The 17660-nt window shown below is 31.0% G+C and overlaps 2 protein-coding genes, 1 long non-coding RNA gene and 1 pseudogene across 3 annotated transcripts; all 4 read left to right on the forward strand.

The window, feature by feature from the left end:
• Window positions 1–420: 420 nt before the first annotated feature.
• On the forward strand, window positions 421–2225 carry LOC11421493 (UDP-glycosyltransferase 73C6). Its single transcript, XM_039827472.1, has one exon. It carries the CDS (start codon window positions 525–527, stop codon window positions 2022–2024), a length of 1500 nt encoding a protein of 499 aa, XP_039683406.1. The 5' UTR covers window positions 421–524; the 3' UTR covers window positions 2025–2225.
• A 4943-nt stretch (window positions 2226–7168) lies between these two features.
• LOC11435265 (UDP-glycosyltransferase 73C1) lies at window positions 7169–8869 on the forward strand. The gene has a single exon (XM_003625667.4). The coding sequence runs from the start codon at window positions 7221–7223 to the stop codon at window positions 8730–8732; it is 1512 nt and encodes a 503-aa protein (XP_003625715.1). The 5' UTR covers window positions 7169–7220; the 3' UTR covers window positions 8733–8869.
• Window positions 8870–10212: 1343 nt separating this feature from the next.
• Window positions 10213–11077, forward strand: LOC112416727 (UDP-glycosyltransferase 73C1-like; annotated as a pseudogene).
• A 339-nt stretch (window positions 11078–11416) lies between these two features.
• On the forward strand, window positions 11417–17436 carry LOC112416519 (uncharacterized). Its single transcript, XR_003007083.2, has 3 exons — window positions 11417–11557; window positions 11700–11773; window positions 16948–17436. It is a non-coding gene; the product is annotated as an uncharacterized lncRNA (long non-coding RNA).
• The last annotated feature ends 224 nt before the right edge of the window (window positions 17437–17660 follow it).

Raw genomic sequence — 17660 nt, forward strand, 5'->3', positions numbered from 1 at the left:
TAATCACGACAAATTTTTTGATACATTTATTATTATTTTTTCTTCAAATATATTCTTTACTAATACTACTTTTAATTTATATTGGAATATAAAAATTTAACATCGAATGTATTTATATACAAACGATTATTAATGATGATCGAGTACATTTCAGATATATTTATTAATCAAACATGTTTTCTTAATATTAGCGATCTTTCTTAGAGGTTTCTATGATAAAAAAGAATGAAATAAAAGAACGAATTGGTAGATATAATAGATTGATGATTATTGAATGATTGTAGAAAAATTTAAGATGTATAAATATAAGTGCTAAAAATATAATGTACCTCAACTTGAAAGTTGAAAGTGACAATTTTTTATTTTTATTTTTTAAACTTTTTATTTACAAATACTTCAAGTATATATTGAGTTGTGGAGGAAGTATCATCTTCATAAAACAAAGTGATATTATACAATTGAAACACGCTTCAATTCAACTCTAACACCCAAAAGTACATACACTACTCATTAATTTTCCAACCATGGTTTTGCAAGCAAACATTAATGTTCCACACTTTGTGTTATTTCCTTTAATAGCACAAGGCCACATTATCCCAATGATAGACATAGCAAAACTCTTAGCACAACGTGGTGTTATTGTTACAATATTCACAACACCAAAAAATGCTTCACGTTTTACTTCAGTTCTTTCTCGTGCTGTTTCTTCTGGCCTTCAAATCAAAATTGTAACCCTAAATTTTCCATCAAAACAAGTTGGATTACCAGACGGTTGCGAGAATTTCGACATGGTGAACATTTCAAAAGACATGAATATGAAGTACAATCTATTCCATGCAGTTTCCTTGCTTCAAAAGGAAGGTGAAGATTTGTTTGATAAATTGTCACCAAAACCAAGTTGCATTATCTCTGATTTTTGCATAACTTGGACTTCTCAAATAGCTGAAAAACATCACATTCCAAGGATTTCATTCCATGGTTTTTGTTGTTTCACCCTCCATTGCATGTTCAAGGTACACACTTCAAATATTCTTGAAAGCATCAATTCAGAGACAGAGTTTTTCTCTATTCCTGGCATACCTGACAAAATTCAAGTCACAAAAGAACAGATACCAGGAACAGTGAAAGAGGAAAAGATGAAGGGGTTTGCTGAGAAAATGCAAGAAGCTGAAATGAAATCATATGGTGTAATCATAAACAGTTTTGAGGAGTTAGAGAAAGAATATGTTAATGATTACAAAAAGGTAAGAAATGATAAGGTTTGGTGTGTTGGTCCTGTTGCACTTTGCAACAAAGATGGTTTAGATAAGGCTCAAAGAGGTAACATAGCTTCAATAAGTGAACATAATTGTTTAAACTTTCTAGATTTGCATAAACCAAAATCTGTTGTTTATGTTTGTCTTGGAAGTTTATGCAATTTAATTCCTTCACAACTTATTGAATTGGCTTTGGGATTAGAAGCAACAAAAATTCCATTTATTTGGGTTATTAGGGAAGGAATTTATAAAAGTGAAGAGTTGGAAAAATGGATTAGTGATGAAAAGTTTGAGGAAAGGAATAAAGGGAGAGGACTTATAATTAGAGGGTGGGCCCCACAAATGGTGATATTATCACATTCTTCAATTGGTGGATTTTTGACTCATTGTGGTTGGAATTCAACACTTGAAGGGATAAGTTTTGGTGTACCAATGGTAACTTGGCCATTATTTGCTGACCAATTTTTGAATGAGAAACTTGTTACTCAAGTTTTGAGGATTGGAGTGAGTCTTGGTGTTGAATTTCCATTGAATTGGGGAGAGGAAGAGAAATTAGGGGTGGTTGTGAAGAAGGAAGTTATTAAAGAGGCAATATGCAATGTGATGAATGAGGAAGTTGAAGAGAGTAAAGAGAGAAGAGAAAGGGCTAATGAACTTAGTGAGATTGCAAAAAAAGCTGTTGAAAAAGGTGGATCTTCTTATCTTAATATCACTTTGCTTATTCAAGATATCATGCAACAACAATCAAACATCAAAGTTGAAACTTGAAGAGATATGTAATTTTATAACATAATTTGTCATGTTTTTCTTCTTCTTTCTATCATTGCATATTCTACATTGCAAAGCATGAAGTTATGCAACATGCATGAAGAGGTATTGAATCAATATAATAATTAGTACTTCTATATTATAAGAAGAGGGTACTATATGTTCTCACTTCATTTTGTTTATATGTTGAAGATTGTCTAATGACAAGCTGTCATTTTGTTTGTATCACTTAATTCATTCTGGTCACCTTATCTTCAGAAAACACTCTTGTGTGAGGTAGGAAGTTTTAAGCATACAAAATGTTGTTTAAACATTAAAATACAAATATGAGATTTTTTTATCTCTTTTATTTATTTTTTATTTACAATCTATGTACTCAAAAATATATATATAAATAACCTTATAATTAACATCAAAATTGTGTTGTCAGAGAATCATTTCTCTTAAGCATATATGACAATTTTGAATGGCAAAAGGTTATACTAAGAACTCATAAAGAACAAGCCAACAAAAGAAGACTACAAACAAAATTAACAAAAAGTAGAGGCCACAAAATGAAGTACGTACATGCCTAAAGAACACCCAACCAAAACAAGCTATCATCAATAAAAAGCAACCTTGTATTTATTTTGGATTTATGTAAGAGTAAGGATCGGCTCCATGTGTGGAATATGAGCCTACATTGTACGGTGATTCAAAAAATATATTATTTTAATCATGAGTAAACTCATGGTTGGGTTTGAGCAAAATTTGGATTTAGACACAGTCACAAATGATAAAAGTACAAGAAAAAATAGTAAATTTTTATTATTTTTTGACAGAATATTTTATACTTATTTTTATTGATATAATAATATTTCATTTTCTACTTTTTTTTATTTTTAATCTTTTATGTGTGCGCTTAAATTCAAAATATTTGTATATGTGACCGCACAAGCTTTGCTTGGTCGGATGGTTTAACAAATTAATTAATTTATTTTTGTTGTTAATGCTTAACAATTTAACTTGACCAGAAAATTGAATCAAGATTGAACTAAAGGTTAGCCACCTACAATTTTTTTCTTCAAATCCAACTCTAATCCATTATAGATCAACTAATTTGAGCTAAAGATTAAGAAATTAAATGTCTTGACAATAAGAATAAACTAACATAACAATTAATATAATAACATCTACCATTAAAAAAAAAAAGGTTATGACACATTTGCTCTTGCTTTTATGTTTTTATGGCATCATTTTTTTCTTGTTACGCTAGGGTTTCATTTGTCTGGATTCTAAAATCCAAACCGTATGTGAACTTTCTAAATGATTTTTTTCCTTGACTTCTCATGTTTTCTCTATGTTCTAGGAATGGAGAGAAACGATGGCCGTATTTGGGGAACTAGTGACATGCCATGCCGTTTTTTTCAATCGAAACTATGAAATATTGAAATATCCTTTTTGTTACTAAACTATGAAATATTAGAGACTTGCGTATCTAATATCTTAATCATTGGCTAGTAATTTATCCAATTTTGTTTAAAATAATAAAAAAAGATAAATTTCTTAAACAAATATGGATCTCAAAAAGATATTCAAAGGTCTATCCTCACTATTTTTAGTAAAATAGTTTGGTTTGTAAAATAAACATGAAAAGGGATGTGAGATTTTACTAAAAAATATGGTAGAGTTCACATTCGAGAACAATGATTTATTTGCGAATTACAAGTTTGGTGTCATATTTTAAGTAGTTAGACGCACATTCAATCTCCATCTCATTTGCCATTATTTCAGCACTAACGAAACCAAATTTTCTATATTTTTGCAAGTAAGCAACAAAAAAAAATTCTAATTGTATAGCCACATCAATGTGCATCTCTTTTTTTTGTAAAAAAATTATAATTTCATTTACCTCATGTAACAAGTCAAACGAGATAACCATAGCTAGTCTAAGCCTAGCATTATGTTTTCATTGGAGCCTCGCTAGCCAAAATTATGTATATTAATTACTAGTATATTAGTAAAAAAGAAATTTTGGTAAAACTTTGTGCTCCAAGCCGCCCCTGATTTAGACATGAAATTGTGTTTTTTTCACGAGAAAATGGGTTTAAGACAAGTGTGGTTTTTATAAAAACATGCAATAAAACGTAGCACCAATTAAGGGAGAGTCGTATACTCAATAAATTACTTTTAATATATCATCCTAAAAAAGACAGAGCACTCACTTTGGGCTCCATTGGATACTATAAGCACCTCACAATTGGTGTTCAAAGAACATTGGAACAATATATATTCATTGTCCTTGCATGGCCCCTTGGTTTGGCCTGCACAAATTTCATTTGTCTTCTTTGTAAATGTGTAAAGCATAGACAACAACGCATATATTGAAATACTCCCTCCCTCAATCTCCTTGGTGATAAATATCTAGTAAAATGTTAACAAGTGCTTTTAGGACATTGTTTAGTAACTTTAAATAGTAAGTTTTAGTCAAAGTTTATGAAATCAATGTATTGAAAATTAAAATTTTTAAAGAATAATTTCTTTATTAAAAATCTTTAATGAGTGTCCTTATGACACTTGTTAACAAGACTCAAATATCTATTCATTTTACTTATTATTAATTGCCCCAGCCGACTACTTTGTTTATCACAACAAACTCCTCCATATACAAGAAAACATAGAGTTATGAGAGCATAATTATCATTCTGGAATTATTACATGTTTTGATTATATAAAAAGATTATAAAGATTGCTTCAAAATAGAAAAAGAAAATATTATTAAAAAAATTACGTTGACCCATAACAAAAAGTAATTATTTCTTATTTTTCATTTTTTTAATTGTATTTCTATTTTATTTTACATTGTAAAGTTTATATAATATAACCATATGTAAATGACAAATTAATTATTTTCTTATGTGGCACCATGTCAGCAAAAAATGCCCACGTGACAATAGCATGAGACTAGAAAGTGTAAACTAAAAAATTTAGAATGACGCAAAGTTTTATAGAAGTTAAAATCAAAAAATTCAAAAATGGATCAAAAACATGTTGAACCTTTAAATTTACAATAAAATACACCTCCAATTTTGCATCGAAACTCTGCTTGGTTGCTACTACTTGCTAGCTAGATCGATAGTTAAAGAATGAAATGAAAAAGACAAGGCTTAATATATCATTTGTCCCTTAATTTATTTTTGGTTTTAATTTTGGTTCCTAACTATAAAGTGTTTCAATTTGGTCCCATAAGTCTTCATATGTTTACTATTGTGGTTCTCTCCGTTAATTTTTTAATGTCTAAAGTTTTTTATATGATTTTAACCATTTGATTGCATGTCCATTATATTTAATAGTGAACCGTCGGCACCTAATTTTTTTCACTTTTCATAATCTTCTCTCTTCTCCTTCCTCATATCTTCATCTTCTGCATTCCTCTTTTTCATTATCTTCAACATCAACTTCATCAATCTTTATACAAATTCCAGAAATCATCAACAACAATCAATAACAAAACTATCATCATCATCATCTCTACGGTGTGCAAGTTTAAGAACTAAACCAAATTGAAACCAAATTTTTAGTTCGGTTCAATTTATATAACCTCTTACTGCAAAAACGATTTTTTTTTTCTTCTGGAATTCTGGTTCGGTTTGGTTCAAAATCGATTCAATACCAATTTTTATATTCTGAACCGGTTTTTTTTCCATAAAACTAGTTTTCACAAACACATTTTACATTGGAGAAACTCAGAGATACAAAATCTAAAGAGGATCGCATGAGAGTTGCTCAATGTTTTGGATATGTACCCAAATCTAGATATTTCCAACTCAATCATCTCGGAATCCATCATCTATACTTGAGATCTTGTATATATGTTTCAAGATGTGGCCGTTACACACTTTCTCTCATTAATTTCAATTTTTTCTCCTTGTTTAATGATTTTTTTATTTTATTAATTTGGTTGATAATTTGATGCCATCGTAATTCTTTCTCTCCCTCTTGATTTCATGATTCACTTTTTATTTGCTTATTAAAAAAAAAAAGACATTTGAGATTATTAAAATGGGAATTGTCGATTTGGAGGTGCTAGAGATTTTAGAATTTTCAAATTAAAAAAAAAATAAAAAAAAAACTGAAAGAAATAAAGGAAGAGGACGTGTTACTGATCTGGGTGTGTTTGAGGAATTAAAGTTTATGTTGTTCATGGGTTGATGAATTTATGGTCATTAGTTTAGTTGCTATTGTTGATGGTGGTGGAGGTGTAGTGATGAGATGATGATATTATTGATGAATTTATGGATTTTTTTATGAAGCTTGATGAAAGTGATAAGAAGATGAAGAATGGGATATAAAGTTAGCCGTTGTTGACTCACAGTAAGATAAAATAGACTTGCGCAATCCAATGACACTCCTTTAAATAAAAAAGATCAAACGATTTAAATTTAAAAATTTAATAAAGTCTATGGTATAACACCTACAAAGTTAGTCCACCTTAGACATTTAAGATTAAAAACTAACAGAAATGACCACATTACTAAACGGAAGAATACTTATGGGACCAAATTAAGACACTTTATAGTTAGGGGACCAAAATTAAAACAAAAAATAAGTTAAGAGACCAAATGATATATTAAACCAAAAGACAAATGGTAAAACAAACTTTATTCAAATAATCCAACTTTTACCTAGGTAAGCGCTTACATCACCTTAAAAAGCTCTTTCTGAACTACATATTTGTCTTATTTTTTTTTTAATAAAATACTCCACACTTGCCTCTTTTTTCGAGGGACATACTTGTCTCTTGTTTTTGGTAAAGTAGTATCGTGGGTGAGGTTCACACATTTAAAACGTGGAAAAATTGAAAATTTGTGATTGAAACATTGTTAGTCTCTGTATTAATATTCACAGTTATCAACTGAGTTGTGTTTACGAGACATACTTATCTTTTACTTAGCTGTATTATCTCATTTTGTCTTAAATGACCTATTTGAATCTTAAAAAAGTTAAAGTAGTAACTCTGTATTTTTGTCAAACTTAAAGGACCAAACGAGATATCTAACCTATATTTTTTTTTAGGGAATCCTACATATTTTATTTAGAAAGTTATATTCAAGGACAAAGTTAGTATATAAATATGTGCAACTTTAGTTGAATTCATTGTACACCAAACATAGAAATACAACATCCGATCCTTAATCGTTCCAAAAAAAGAAACATATGGCATCCCAAGATCCAAAGCTCCACTTTGTGTTGTTTCCAATGATGGCACAAGGTCACATGATCCCAATGATGGACATAGCCAAAATATTGGCACAACATCACAATGTTATGGTTACAATAGTAACAACCCCACACAATGCATCTCGTTACACATCAATCCTAGCACGTTATCTTGAATCTGGCCTTCATATTCAATTAGTTCAACTTAAATTTCCATTTAAAGAGTCTGGATTACCAGAAGGGTGTGAGAATCTTGACATGCTACCTTCACTTGGTGCAGCCACAAATTTCTTCAATTCATCAAAATTTCTACAACAAGAAGTTGAAAAGTTGTTTGAAGAGTTAACACCATCACCAACTTGCATTATCTCTGATATGTGTTTGCCATATACAGTTCACATAGCTAGAAAGTTCAATATTCCAAGAATTTCTTTTGGTGGAATAAATTGCTTATATCTTTTGTGTTTGCATAATTTACATGTCAATAATATTATGCAAACCATGGCTAATAATGAATTTGAATACTTTGATGTGCCTGGTATTCCTGACAAAATTGAAATAAACATAGCACAGACAGGACTAGGATTAAAGGGTGAAGCTTGGGAACAGTTTAATAGTGATTTGGCAGAAGCTGAAATGGGTACTTATGGTGTAATCATGAATTCTTTTGAAGAGTTAGAGCCAGCATATGCAAGGGAATTTAAAAAGGTAAAAAATGACAAAGTTTGGTGCATTGGTCCTGTATCACTTAGTAACACTGATTACTTGGATAAGATTCAAAGAGGTAATAATAATAAGGTTTCAATTGATGAATGGGAGCATTTGAAGTGGCTTGATTCTCAGAAACAAGGGAGTGTTCTCTATGCATGCCTTGGAAGTTTATGCAATATAACACCATTACAGTTGATAGAACTTGGTTTAGCATTAGAAGCAACAAAAATACCTTTTATTTGGGTTTTAAGAGAAGGAAATGAATTAGAAGAATTGAAAAAATGGATTGAGGAAAGTGGATTTGAGGAAAGAATCAATGGTAGAGGCCTAGTGATTAAAGGTTGGGCTCCTCAGTTATTGATATTGTCGCATCTTGCAATTGGAGGATTCTTAACACATTGTGGTTGGAATTCTACTCTTGAAGCAATATGTGCTGGTGTACCAATGGTTACATGGCCACTTTTTGCAGACCAATTTTTGAATGAATGTTTAGTTGTGCAAATATTAAAAGTTGGTGTGAAAATTGGGGTGAAGAGTCCTATGAAATGGGGTGAAGAAGAGGATGGTGTGTTGGTGAAGAAGGAAGATATTGAAAGAGGAATAGAGAAGTTAATGGATGAGACAAGTGAATGTAAAGAAAGAAGAAAAAGGATTAGAGAGCTTGCTGAGATGGCTAAAAAGGCTGTAGAAAAAGGTGGATCTTCTCACTCTAATATTTCTTTGTTCATCCAAGATATCATGAAGAAAAATAAAGATATGATGTCATCATTTACCAATGGAAATGCCAATTCAAAATGAAAATGCATGTATCACTTTCAGTCTTTAGGCAAAGTGGCAAGAACTACTTGAAAATCATTTATTATGTCTGATTTTTTTTTGTTACTATTATGTTTGATTGGTGTATTGTTTCCTTTATTAAAAGGATTTTTTTTTCTTCTCTAAATCAATTTTCTAACTCATTTAAAAGTATTTGTAATGGGGAAATGATATTCATAGAGAACCAATACAATACGAAGATATCACGACAGAGGAGGTATGATTTCCACTCATCACCATTTATTGTGTTCCAATTTTTACTCCCAACCTACCGTGATAGCCGCTTCACCTTGAATTTTCATATTGGTTCGGGAACAATTTTGAGATAAATTGTTTCGTGATGTATAGCATTGTTGTTTATAATGCACCGACTTATGTTGTTTTTTCACTTGCAATTAATTATATTTCATCATAAAAGGTTTTTAGATATGTTTTTTTGTAAGGGTTTTAAAATTTGACATGACAAAATGATATTATAGCAAAAAAATAATAATTTAAGAAGCTAAATTAGCCCACCCAAATTGACACCGGAGATAATCGAATCTGAGACCTTGAGAAGGAGCACACTCTTAAATCCCAAGCCAGTATCACTAGGCCAACCAAAGTGGATTATATTATAGCAAAAAAAAAAAATTAATTAATTTTTTTTTGAAGAAGCTAAATTAGCCCACCTAAATTGACACAGAGAGAAGCGAACCTGAGACCTTGAGGAGGAGCACACTCCTAAATCCCAAGTCAATACCACTAGGCCAACCCAAGTATGGGTTATGTTATAGCAAAATTATTTAAAAAAAAAAAAAATAGAAAAAGGGAATTAGGATTATCAAAGACACCTTCAAAATCTTATATCGAGACACTCATAATTTTCACGTACAATAGATCTCGATTTAAAGACCATTCAAATACAAACATTTTTCTTTTTATCCATTTTAAAATAATTTATTTTTCTTTTCATGAATAATTTGTGTTATATTTTAATTCAATTAATTTCTTAAAATTAGTTTATTAATTTCCATAATGTTAAGGAGGTTCCTCTAAAAAGAAATGACTATTTTGCTATAATAAACCAGTATAGGGGCTAGCTACTCTGGTATTTAAGGAGGTGCGTAATAAATTACTTCTCAGATATCATCCTAAAAGCCATTGGTGTTCAAAAAACGATGGAACAATATACATATATATCGTCGTCAACCTTACTAAATTTGAATCTGCTAAAAACAAAATTAAAATTAAAATGAAAACCTTACTTGTCATGTATTAAGATTTATTCCTTAAAATAATGTATTAAACTTGGTTTGGCCTGCACAAACTTGTGTTGTCTTCTTCATAAAACACAAGGCCAATGTGATATATTGTGGTGAGGAGGGAGTATCATCTTCATAAAACAAAGTGATAGTATACAGTTGAAACACACTTCAATTCTACTCTAACACCCAAAAATACATACACTGCTCCTTAATTTTCCATCATCGTTTTGCAAGCAAACCTTAATGTTCCACACTTTGTGTTGCTTCCCTTAATAGCAAAAGCCCACATTATCCCCATAATAGACATAGCAAAACTCTTAGCACAACGTGGTGTTACTGTTACCATATTCACTACACCAAAAAATGCTTCACGTTTTACTTCAGTTCTTTCTCGTGCTGTTTCTTCTGGCCTTCAAATCAAAATTGTAACCCTAAATTTTTCATCAAAACAAGTTGGATTACCAGATGGTTGCGAGAATTTCGACATGGTGAACATTTCAAAAGACATGAATATGATGTACAATCTAAAAGGAAGGTGAAGATTTGTTTGATAAATTGTCGCCAAAACCAAGTTGCATTATCTCTGATTTTTGCATAACTTGGACTTCTCAAATAGCTGAGAAACATCACATTCCAAGGATTTCATTCCATGGTTTTTGTTGTTTCACCCTCCATTGCATGTTCAAGGTACACACTTCAAATATTCTTGAAAACATCAATTCAGAGACAGAGTTTTTCTCTATTCCTGGCATACCTGACAAAATTCAAGTCACAAAAGAACAGATAACAGGAACAGTGAAAGAGGAAAAGATGAAGGGGTTTTCTGAGAAAACGCAAGAAGCTGAAATGAAATCATATGGTTGTGAAGAAGGAAGGTATTAAAGAGGCAATATGCAATGTGATGAATGAGGAAGATCAAGAGAGTAAAGAGAGAAGAGAAAGGGCTAATGAACTTAGTGAGATTGCAAAAAAAGCTGTTGAAAAAGGTGGATCTTCTTATCTTAATATCACTTTGCTTATTCAAGATATCATGCAACAACAATTAAGCATCAAAGTTGAAACTTGAAGAGAGATATGTAATTTCATAACATAATTTGTATTTTTTTTCTTTCTTTCTATATCATTGCATATTCTACACTGCAAAGCAGGAAGTTATGCAACATGCATGAAGAGGTATTGAATCTATAGATAATAATAAAGGAAGTTTAGTATTTTGGCAAGTTTGCCATTTGTCATCTTCTAGGAACAACCTTCCTTGATACTCTTTCTAAATTATTTCTTAATAAGGAAACTATTGTATTTTATTTATTTTTCCAATAGAGATTATTGTATTTTTTATTTATAATTTTTGATAAGTAATTTACGATATGAAAAGTATTTAATAGAAAATTCTTTTGGTAATTGTACTTAGACTTTTCAACTCATTCATCTTTTGATTTCACCATTTTCTAAAAATACTTCAGCTTTTGTTCTTCTACCCTTGAACTATTTTACTACTTCCCAACAAGTCTCATCTAAATTGTTTCATTTATATTCTTTTCTGTTCCTCTCCTCACATGAGTTATTTCTTTCTTTCTTTTTTTTCACACCATATTTCTTAATTTATTTTTGCCCTTTTTTTTTTCAGCATCTATATTTTTCTTTTTTTATGAATTTCTTCTTCTCATTCACTTATGCTTTCTTCTTTGTTTGTTTTTTCTAGGTCCGATAGGTTTCAAAATGGGACACCTTACTTTCTTTTTTCTATGGTGGTGAATGCATGAACGGTTGAAGAAGGTAATGACCTCCAACTGCAAGAAGTTTTGTTTAACTTTGATAATTGCATGAATTTTTTTATTAGATTTCTTTTGTTGAAAGACAGATCGCCAATAAATCCTGATCATTAGATATCATGTACATGTATATTACACACAATATGTTATATCCTTAATAAGATGCTTCTCTAGGGTTTTTGCTATTTTTAAAATAGTGTTAATGGAAATCTCATAAAACTAAATTTAGAAACCGAGCATGAAATGCACATCTTTCTATCCTTCGCAAAATGCTTGGCTCCTCATGAAATTTCAATGGTACTTGGTTCTATACGGTTATTTATTTTTCATGTCTTTTGACATTTTTCCTTAGCCATGGGTTTCATGTGAAACTTCAACTTCAAGAAATCATAGATTTTAAACCTTTTGTGGACACTAGACACAACAAAATCCTCTCCAACTTGTAACACCCCGTTTTCCCAACATAAAAATTTCGCATAAATAATCCGAGTTTTTCAACATAAACGGAATGTCACATTCTTTTCTTAAAATCATAAACTGAATAAATAAATATTTATCCTTTAAAATTCAAATACAAGATCTTTAATACTTCGCAGCGGAATTTATTTCAATAACTAAAACAGTCTTTGGCACGAAGGCCTCTTCATAAATGTCTCATAAAAGTCCAATCTAAAAACATAGTCATAAATCTTCAAAAACAATACGTAAGGAATAGAAAAGCAATAACAAAGTTCCCATCCCGTTACGTATCAGAGCACCTAAGACACACGAGAAGGAAAGCTCACACGACATCAACTTATTCTTGGTTACCTGTTAGTTACCCATGGTGGGCAAACAGAAGGGGTGAGATTTCACAAACAATAATATTAAGCATATAATTCATCAATTACATTTAACAACATAAGCATCATCAATCATATTTAACAACTCATAGACAACATCATGTAATCATCATAGATAATAATATATCATAATTCACTTCTTTAATAGTTCATATAAAGAATCACAGCTTTAAACAATTTCATGATTTAACAACTTAACAACTCGACAACTTGATAACTTGACAACTTAACCTCTTGACTATGCAACTTAATCTTCTAATCATGCATGTGGTACCAATCTTTGAGCGTAAATAGGCTCCCAGGGCATCAAGCCCTCAACTTTATTTGAGCGTAAAAAGGCTCCCAGGGCATCAAGCCCTCAACTTAATTGAGCAAAGGCTCCAGGGCATCAAGCCCCCAACAATGAAATGCTAATGCATGGACTCGACCTCTTAACATCTTAAATCGACAACCTCTTATATAATCCAATAATTTGGAACTTCATCATCTTAATCAACTTAGACCGACTCATGCAGCTTAGTTAAATAACAACAGCAACACAACAGTATACAAAAACAGCATGACATAATAATATCAAATGCAAGTCAACAACGTCTCAATTATTCACATATAATTCAAGTAATGCATATACAATTATATCACAATATAACAACATCAAATAATAATCAACATCTTAAAACATCATATATACATATAACACTTCATCAATCATGGACAATATCGTATTCACAAACATATACATACATATACTAATTCATCAATCATAATCAATTATTCACTGTGACCTACGTTCAGTAATTTGACCATAACTCAAATTCTATAAATCCTTTTGAAGTCAAACCAACGGCATTAGAAAGCTAACATTTATACCTACAACTTTTATGTTTACACCTAAGACCAATTCTGTACCAATCAATACCAGTTTTCATTTCAAATTCGGACAAAGTTGTGCTGAAATTCATAAAAATTCACTAAGACCTCCTTGGAGTATTTTCATCATAACTCCTAAACCAAAACTCATTTTTACGCCACACCAAAGCCATTGGAAAGCTAACAAAATTATCTACAACTTTCATTTTTACACCAAAACCCAGTTCAAAACGGAAACGTGTGAAAAAGACGCAAGAACATGAAACAGAAGATGCTGTCATCGTGCAGCTCTCGGGAAAAACCAATTTTTCACCCAAAAATCCCAATTTTGACTTCCCAATGCCCAAATTTGATTCCAAAATTTGTCTAAACATTTATATAGATCAAAAGAGACTCAAAACCATATAAAACTTGACCAAAAACATTATTTTAGAAAATCATCAATTAACCACTTTTAACCCTAATTCCCAAATTCTCAAAAACTAAAACCTACAACATGTTAAATCCAATTTTCAGAATCGATGACTTAAGATTATTGAATGTTAGTCCCACCCTTACCTTATAGATGAAAATCGCAGCACTTCTAGGTCTTCCCCCTCCTCTCGGCTTTTTCTCCCTTTTCTCCAAAATTGATCGTACGTTATGTTTTTTCTAAACTAGGTTTCTCCTATTTATAACCCTTTTTCTATTTTATCTTATTTCTCTTTCTCCCCCAAAACTCTCTAAAATCTCATAACAAACTCTCAACTCAATCTTATTTCTATTTTCAAATCTTAATTTATTAAATAACAACATAAGCCACTTAATAAATCACATAATCAAATAAATATATTTTAAACTCTTCTTAATAAATTTTAAACTCAATTAAATAAATCAAATAATTCAAAGAGGGCGTTACAACTCCACCCCCGTTAAAAGAATTTCGTCCTCGAAATTCAAAGCACACAAGAAAGGAATTCAATTATTGCCTAAACATCTTAAACCAAACATAGCCAAATAGAAACTTCAAACAAAACATGTAAGCCACATCAAAGTTAGTCAATCAAACATGATCACATAATAAACATAACCATTAGTCAGAAAACACAACAACAATCAAGATAACATAAGACAGTATTTCAATTGTTACACGACTTGACACGACTCAACTACTTGGCCGGACGGACCGACCTGCTCTGATACCAATTGTAACACCCCGTTTTCCCAACATAAAAATTTCGCATAAATAATCCGAGTTTTTCAACATAAACGGAATGTCACATTCTTTTCTTAAAATCATAAACTGAATAAATAAATATTTATCCTTTAAAATTCAAATACAAGATCTTTAATACTTCGCAGCGGAATTTATTTCAATAACTAAAACAGTCTTTGGCACGAAGGCCTCTTCATAAATGTCTCATAAAAGTCCAATCTAAAAACATAGTCATAAATCTTCAAAAACAATACGTAAGGAATAGAAAAGCAATAACAAAGTTCCCATCCCGTTACGTATCAGAGCACCTAAGACACACGAGAAGGAAAGCTCACACGACATCAACTTATTCTTGGTTACCTGTTAGTTACCCATGGTGGGCAAACAGAAGGGGTGAGATTTCACAAACAATAATATTAAGCATATAATTCATCAATTACATTTAACAACATAAGCATCATCAATCATATTTAACAACTCATAGACAACATCATGTAATCATCATAGATAATAATATATCATAATTCACTTCTTTAATAGTTCATATAAAGAATCACAGCTTTAAACAATTTCATGATTTAACAACTTAACAACTCGACAACTTGATAACTTGACAACTTAACCTCTTGACTATGCAACTTAATCTTCTAATCATGCATGTGGTACCAATCTTTGAGCGTAAATAGGCTCCCAGGGCATCAAGCCCTCAACTTTATTTGAGCGTAAAAAGGCTCCCAGGGCATCAAGCCCTCAACTTAATTGAGCAAAGGCTCCAGGGCATCAAGCCCCCAACAATGAAATGCTAATGCATGGACTCGACCTCTTAACATCTTAAATCGACAACCTCTTATATAATCCAATAATTTGGAACTTCATCATCTTAATCAACTTAGACCGACTCATGCAGCTTAGTTAAATAACAACAGCAACACAACAGTATACAAAAACAGCATGACATAATAATATCAAATGCAAGTCAACAACGTCTCAATTATTCACATATAATTCAAGTAATGCATATACAATTATATCACAATATAACAACATCAAATAATAATCAACATCTTAAAACATCATATATACATATAACACTTCATCAATCATGGACAATATCGTATTCACAAACATATACATACATATACTAATTCATCAATCATAATCAATTATTCACTGTGACCTACGTTCAGTAATTTGACCATAACTCAAATTCTATAAATCCTTTTGAAGTCAAACCAACGGCATTAGAAAGCTAACATTTATACCTACAACTTTTATGTTTACACCTAAGACCAATTCTGTACCAATCAATACCAGTTTTCATTTCAAATTCGGACAAAGTTGTGCTGAAATTCATAAAAATTCACTAAGACCTCCTTGGAGTATTTTCATCATAACTCCTAAACCAAAACTCATTTTTACGCCACACCAAAGCCATTGGAAAGCTAACAAAATTATCTACAACTTTCATTTTTACACCAAAACCCAGTTCAAAACGGAAACGTGTGAAAAAGACGCAAGAACATGAAACAGAAGATGCTGTCATCGTGCAGCTCTCGGGAAAAACCAATTTTTCACCCAAAAATCCCAATTTTGACTTCCCAATGCCCAAATTTGATTCCAAAATTTGTCTAAACATTTATATAGATCAAAAGAGACTCAAAACCATATAAAACTTGACCAAAAACATTATTTTAGAAAATCATCAATTAACCACTTTTAACCCTAATTCCCAAATTCTCAAAAACTAAAACCTACAACATGTTAAATCCAATTTTCAGAATCGATGACTTAAGATTATTGAATGTTAGTCCCACCCTTACCGTATAGATGAAAATCGCAGCACTTCTAGGTCTTCCCCCTCCTCTCGGCTTTTTCTCCCTTTTCTCCAAAATTGATAGTACGTTATGTTTTTTCTAAACTAGGTTTCTCCTATTTATAACCCTTTTTCTATTTTATCTTATTTCTCTTTCTCCCCCAAAACTCTCTAAAATCTCATAACAAACTCTCAACTCAATCTTATTTCTATTTTCAAATCTTAATTTATTAAATAACAACATAAGCCACTTAATAAATCACATAATCAAATAAATATATTTTAAACTCTTCTTAATAAATTTTAAACTCAATTAAATAAATCAAATAATTCAAAGAGGGCGTTACACAACTCACATTTCAGATATCTAATAGAAAAAGGAATTGTTGGTATGTAGTAATACTATTCAACAAAATGCAATGATTGGAATGTTCCTAATTTTTCTAATTACTGAGCAGAAGGAGAAGTTGCTTGCATGCAGCTGAATAAGATATCTTATGATGAGAGAATATGCAGATCAGGTGGTTTTTGAAGCGGGGAGAGGCTACAGTAAAGTATTGCAATGTAGTAGCAAACTGAGTAAATTGCAGTGGTTTTTACAACAACTATGCAACTGCTCCATAGATATATTAAGTTGTTTTTTATGTGAAGTGGGCCAATAATATAGGTTGGATTTATGTGAAATTAGTGCTAGAGTTTGGAATTATATGCTTAATCAGATCCTTTGTTAGTGCTGCAATTCTGCAGGTTTTGGAGCTAAATTGAGTTGTGTTTTACCGCATAATTATGCAAACTTTTGTATCTAAACTGTTTTTGTAGGCACCTTTACGGTTTGTTATAACTATATTAGACTGTGAATTGTTGGATGTTAGTAATGAAACACTTGGTCTTGGTATATGTATGAAATATTAACTATAGAAGTGTACGCAAATGCAATGGAGTGAAACTGCTACTGAGTTATAGTATGAGTACATCAAGGAGCATGAAAATGAAACTTGAGTGTTTTTCTTTTTCCTCTCATACAATGGTAATCATCGTGATGTGATAACAAAAGCTATGGTTAAGTACTTTATCTCTTTATTTTATTTTTTGCTAATATATCTTTATTTTTTCTATGTCTTATTATTTACTATAATTAATAGTATTTTCTTAACACAAATCTTAATTAATA

This window comes from Medicago truncatula, chromosome 7, assembly GCF_003473485.1.
Source record: "Medicago truncatula cultivar Jemalong A17 chromosome 7, MtrunA17r5.0-ANR, whole genome shotgun sequence".
Classification (NCBI taxonomy): Eukaryota; Viridiplantae; Streptophyta; class Magnoliopsida; order Fabales; family Fabaceae; genus Medicago; species Medicago truncatula.

Coding starts and splice junctions, on each gene's coding strand:
- LOC11421493 (XM_039827472.1), top strand. CDS start 525: ATGGTTTTGCAAGCAAACATTAATGTTCCACACTTTGTGTTATTTCCT.
- LOC11435265 (XM_003625667.4), top strand. CDS start 7,221: ATGGCATCCCAAGATCCAAAGCTCCACTTTGTGTTGTTTCCAATGATG.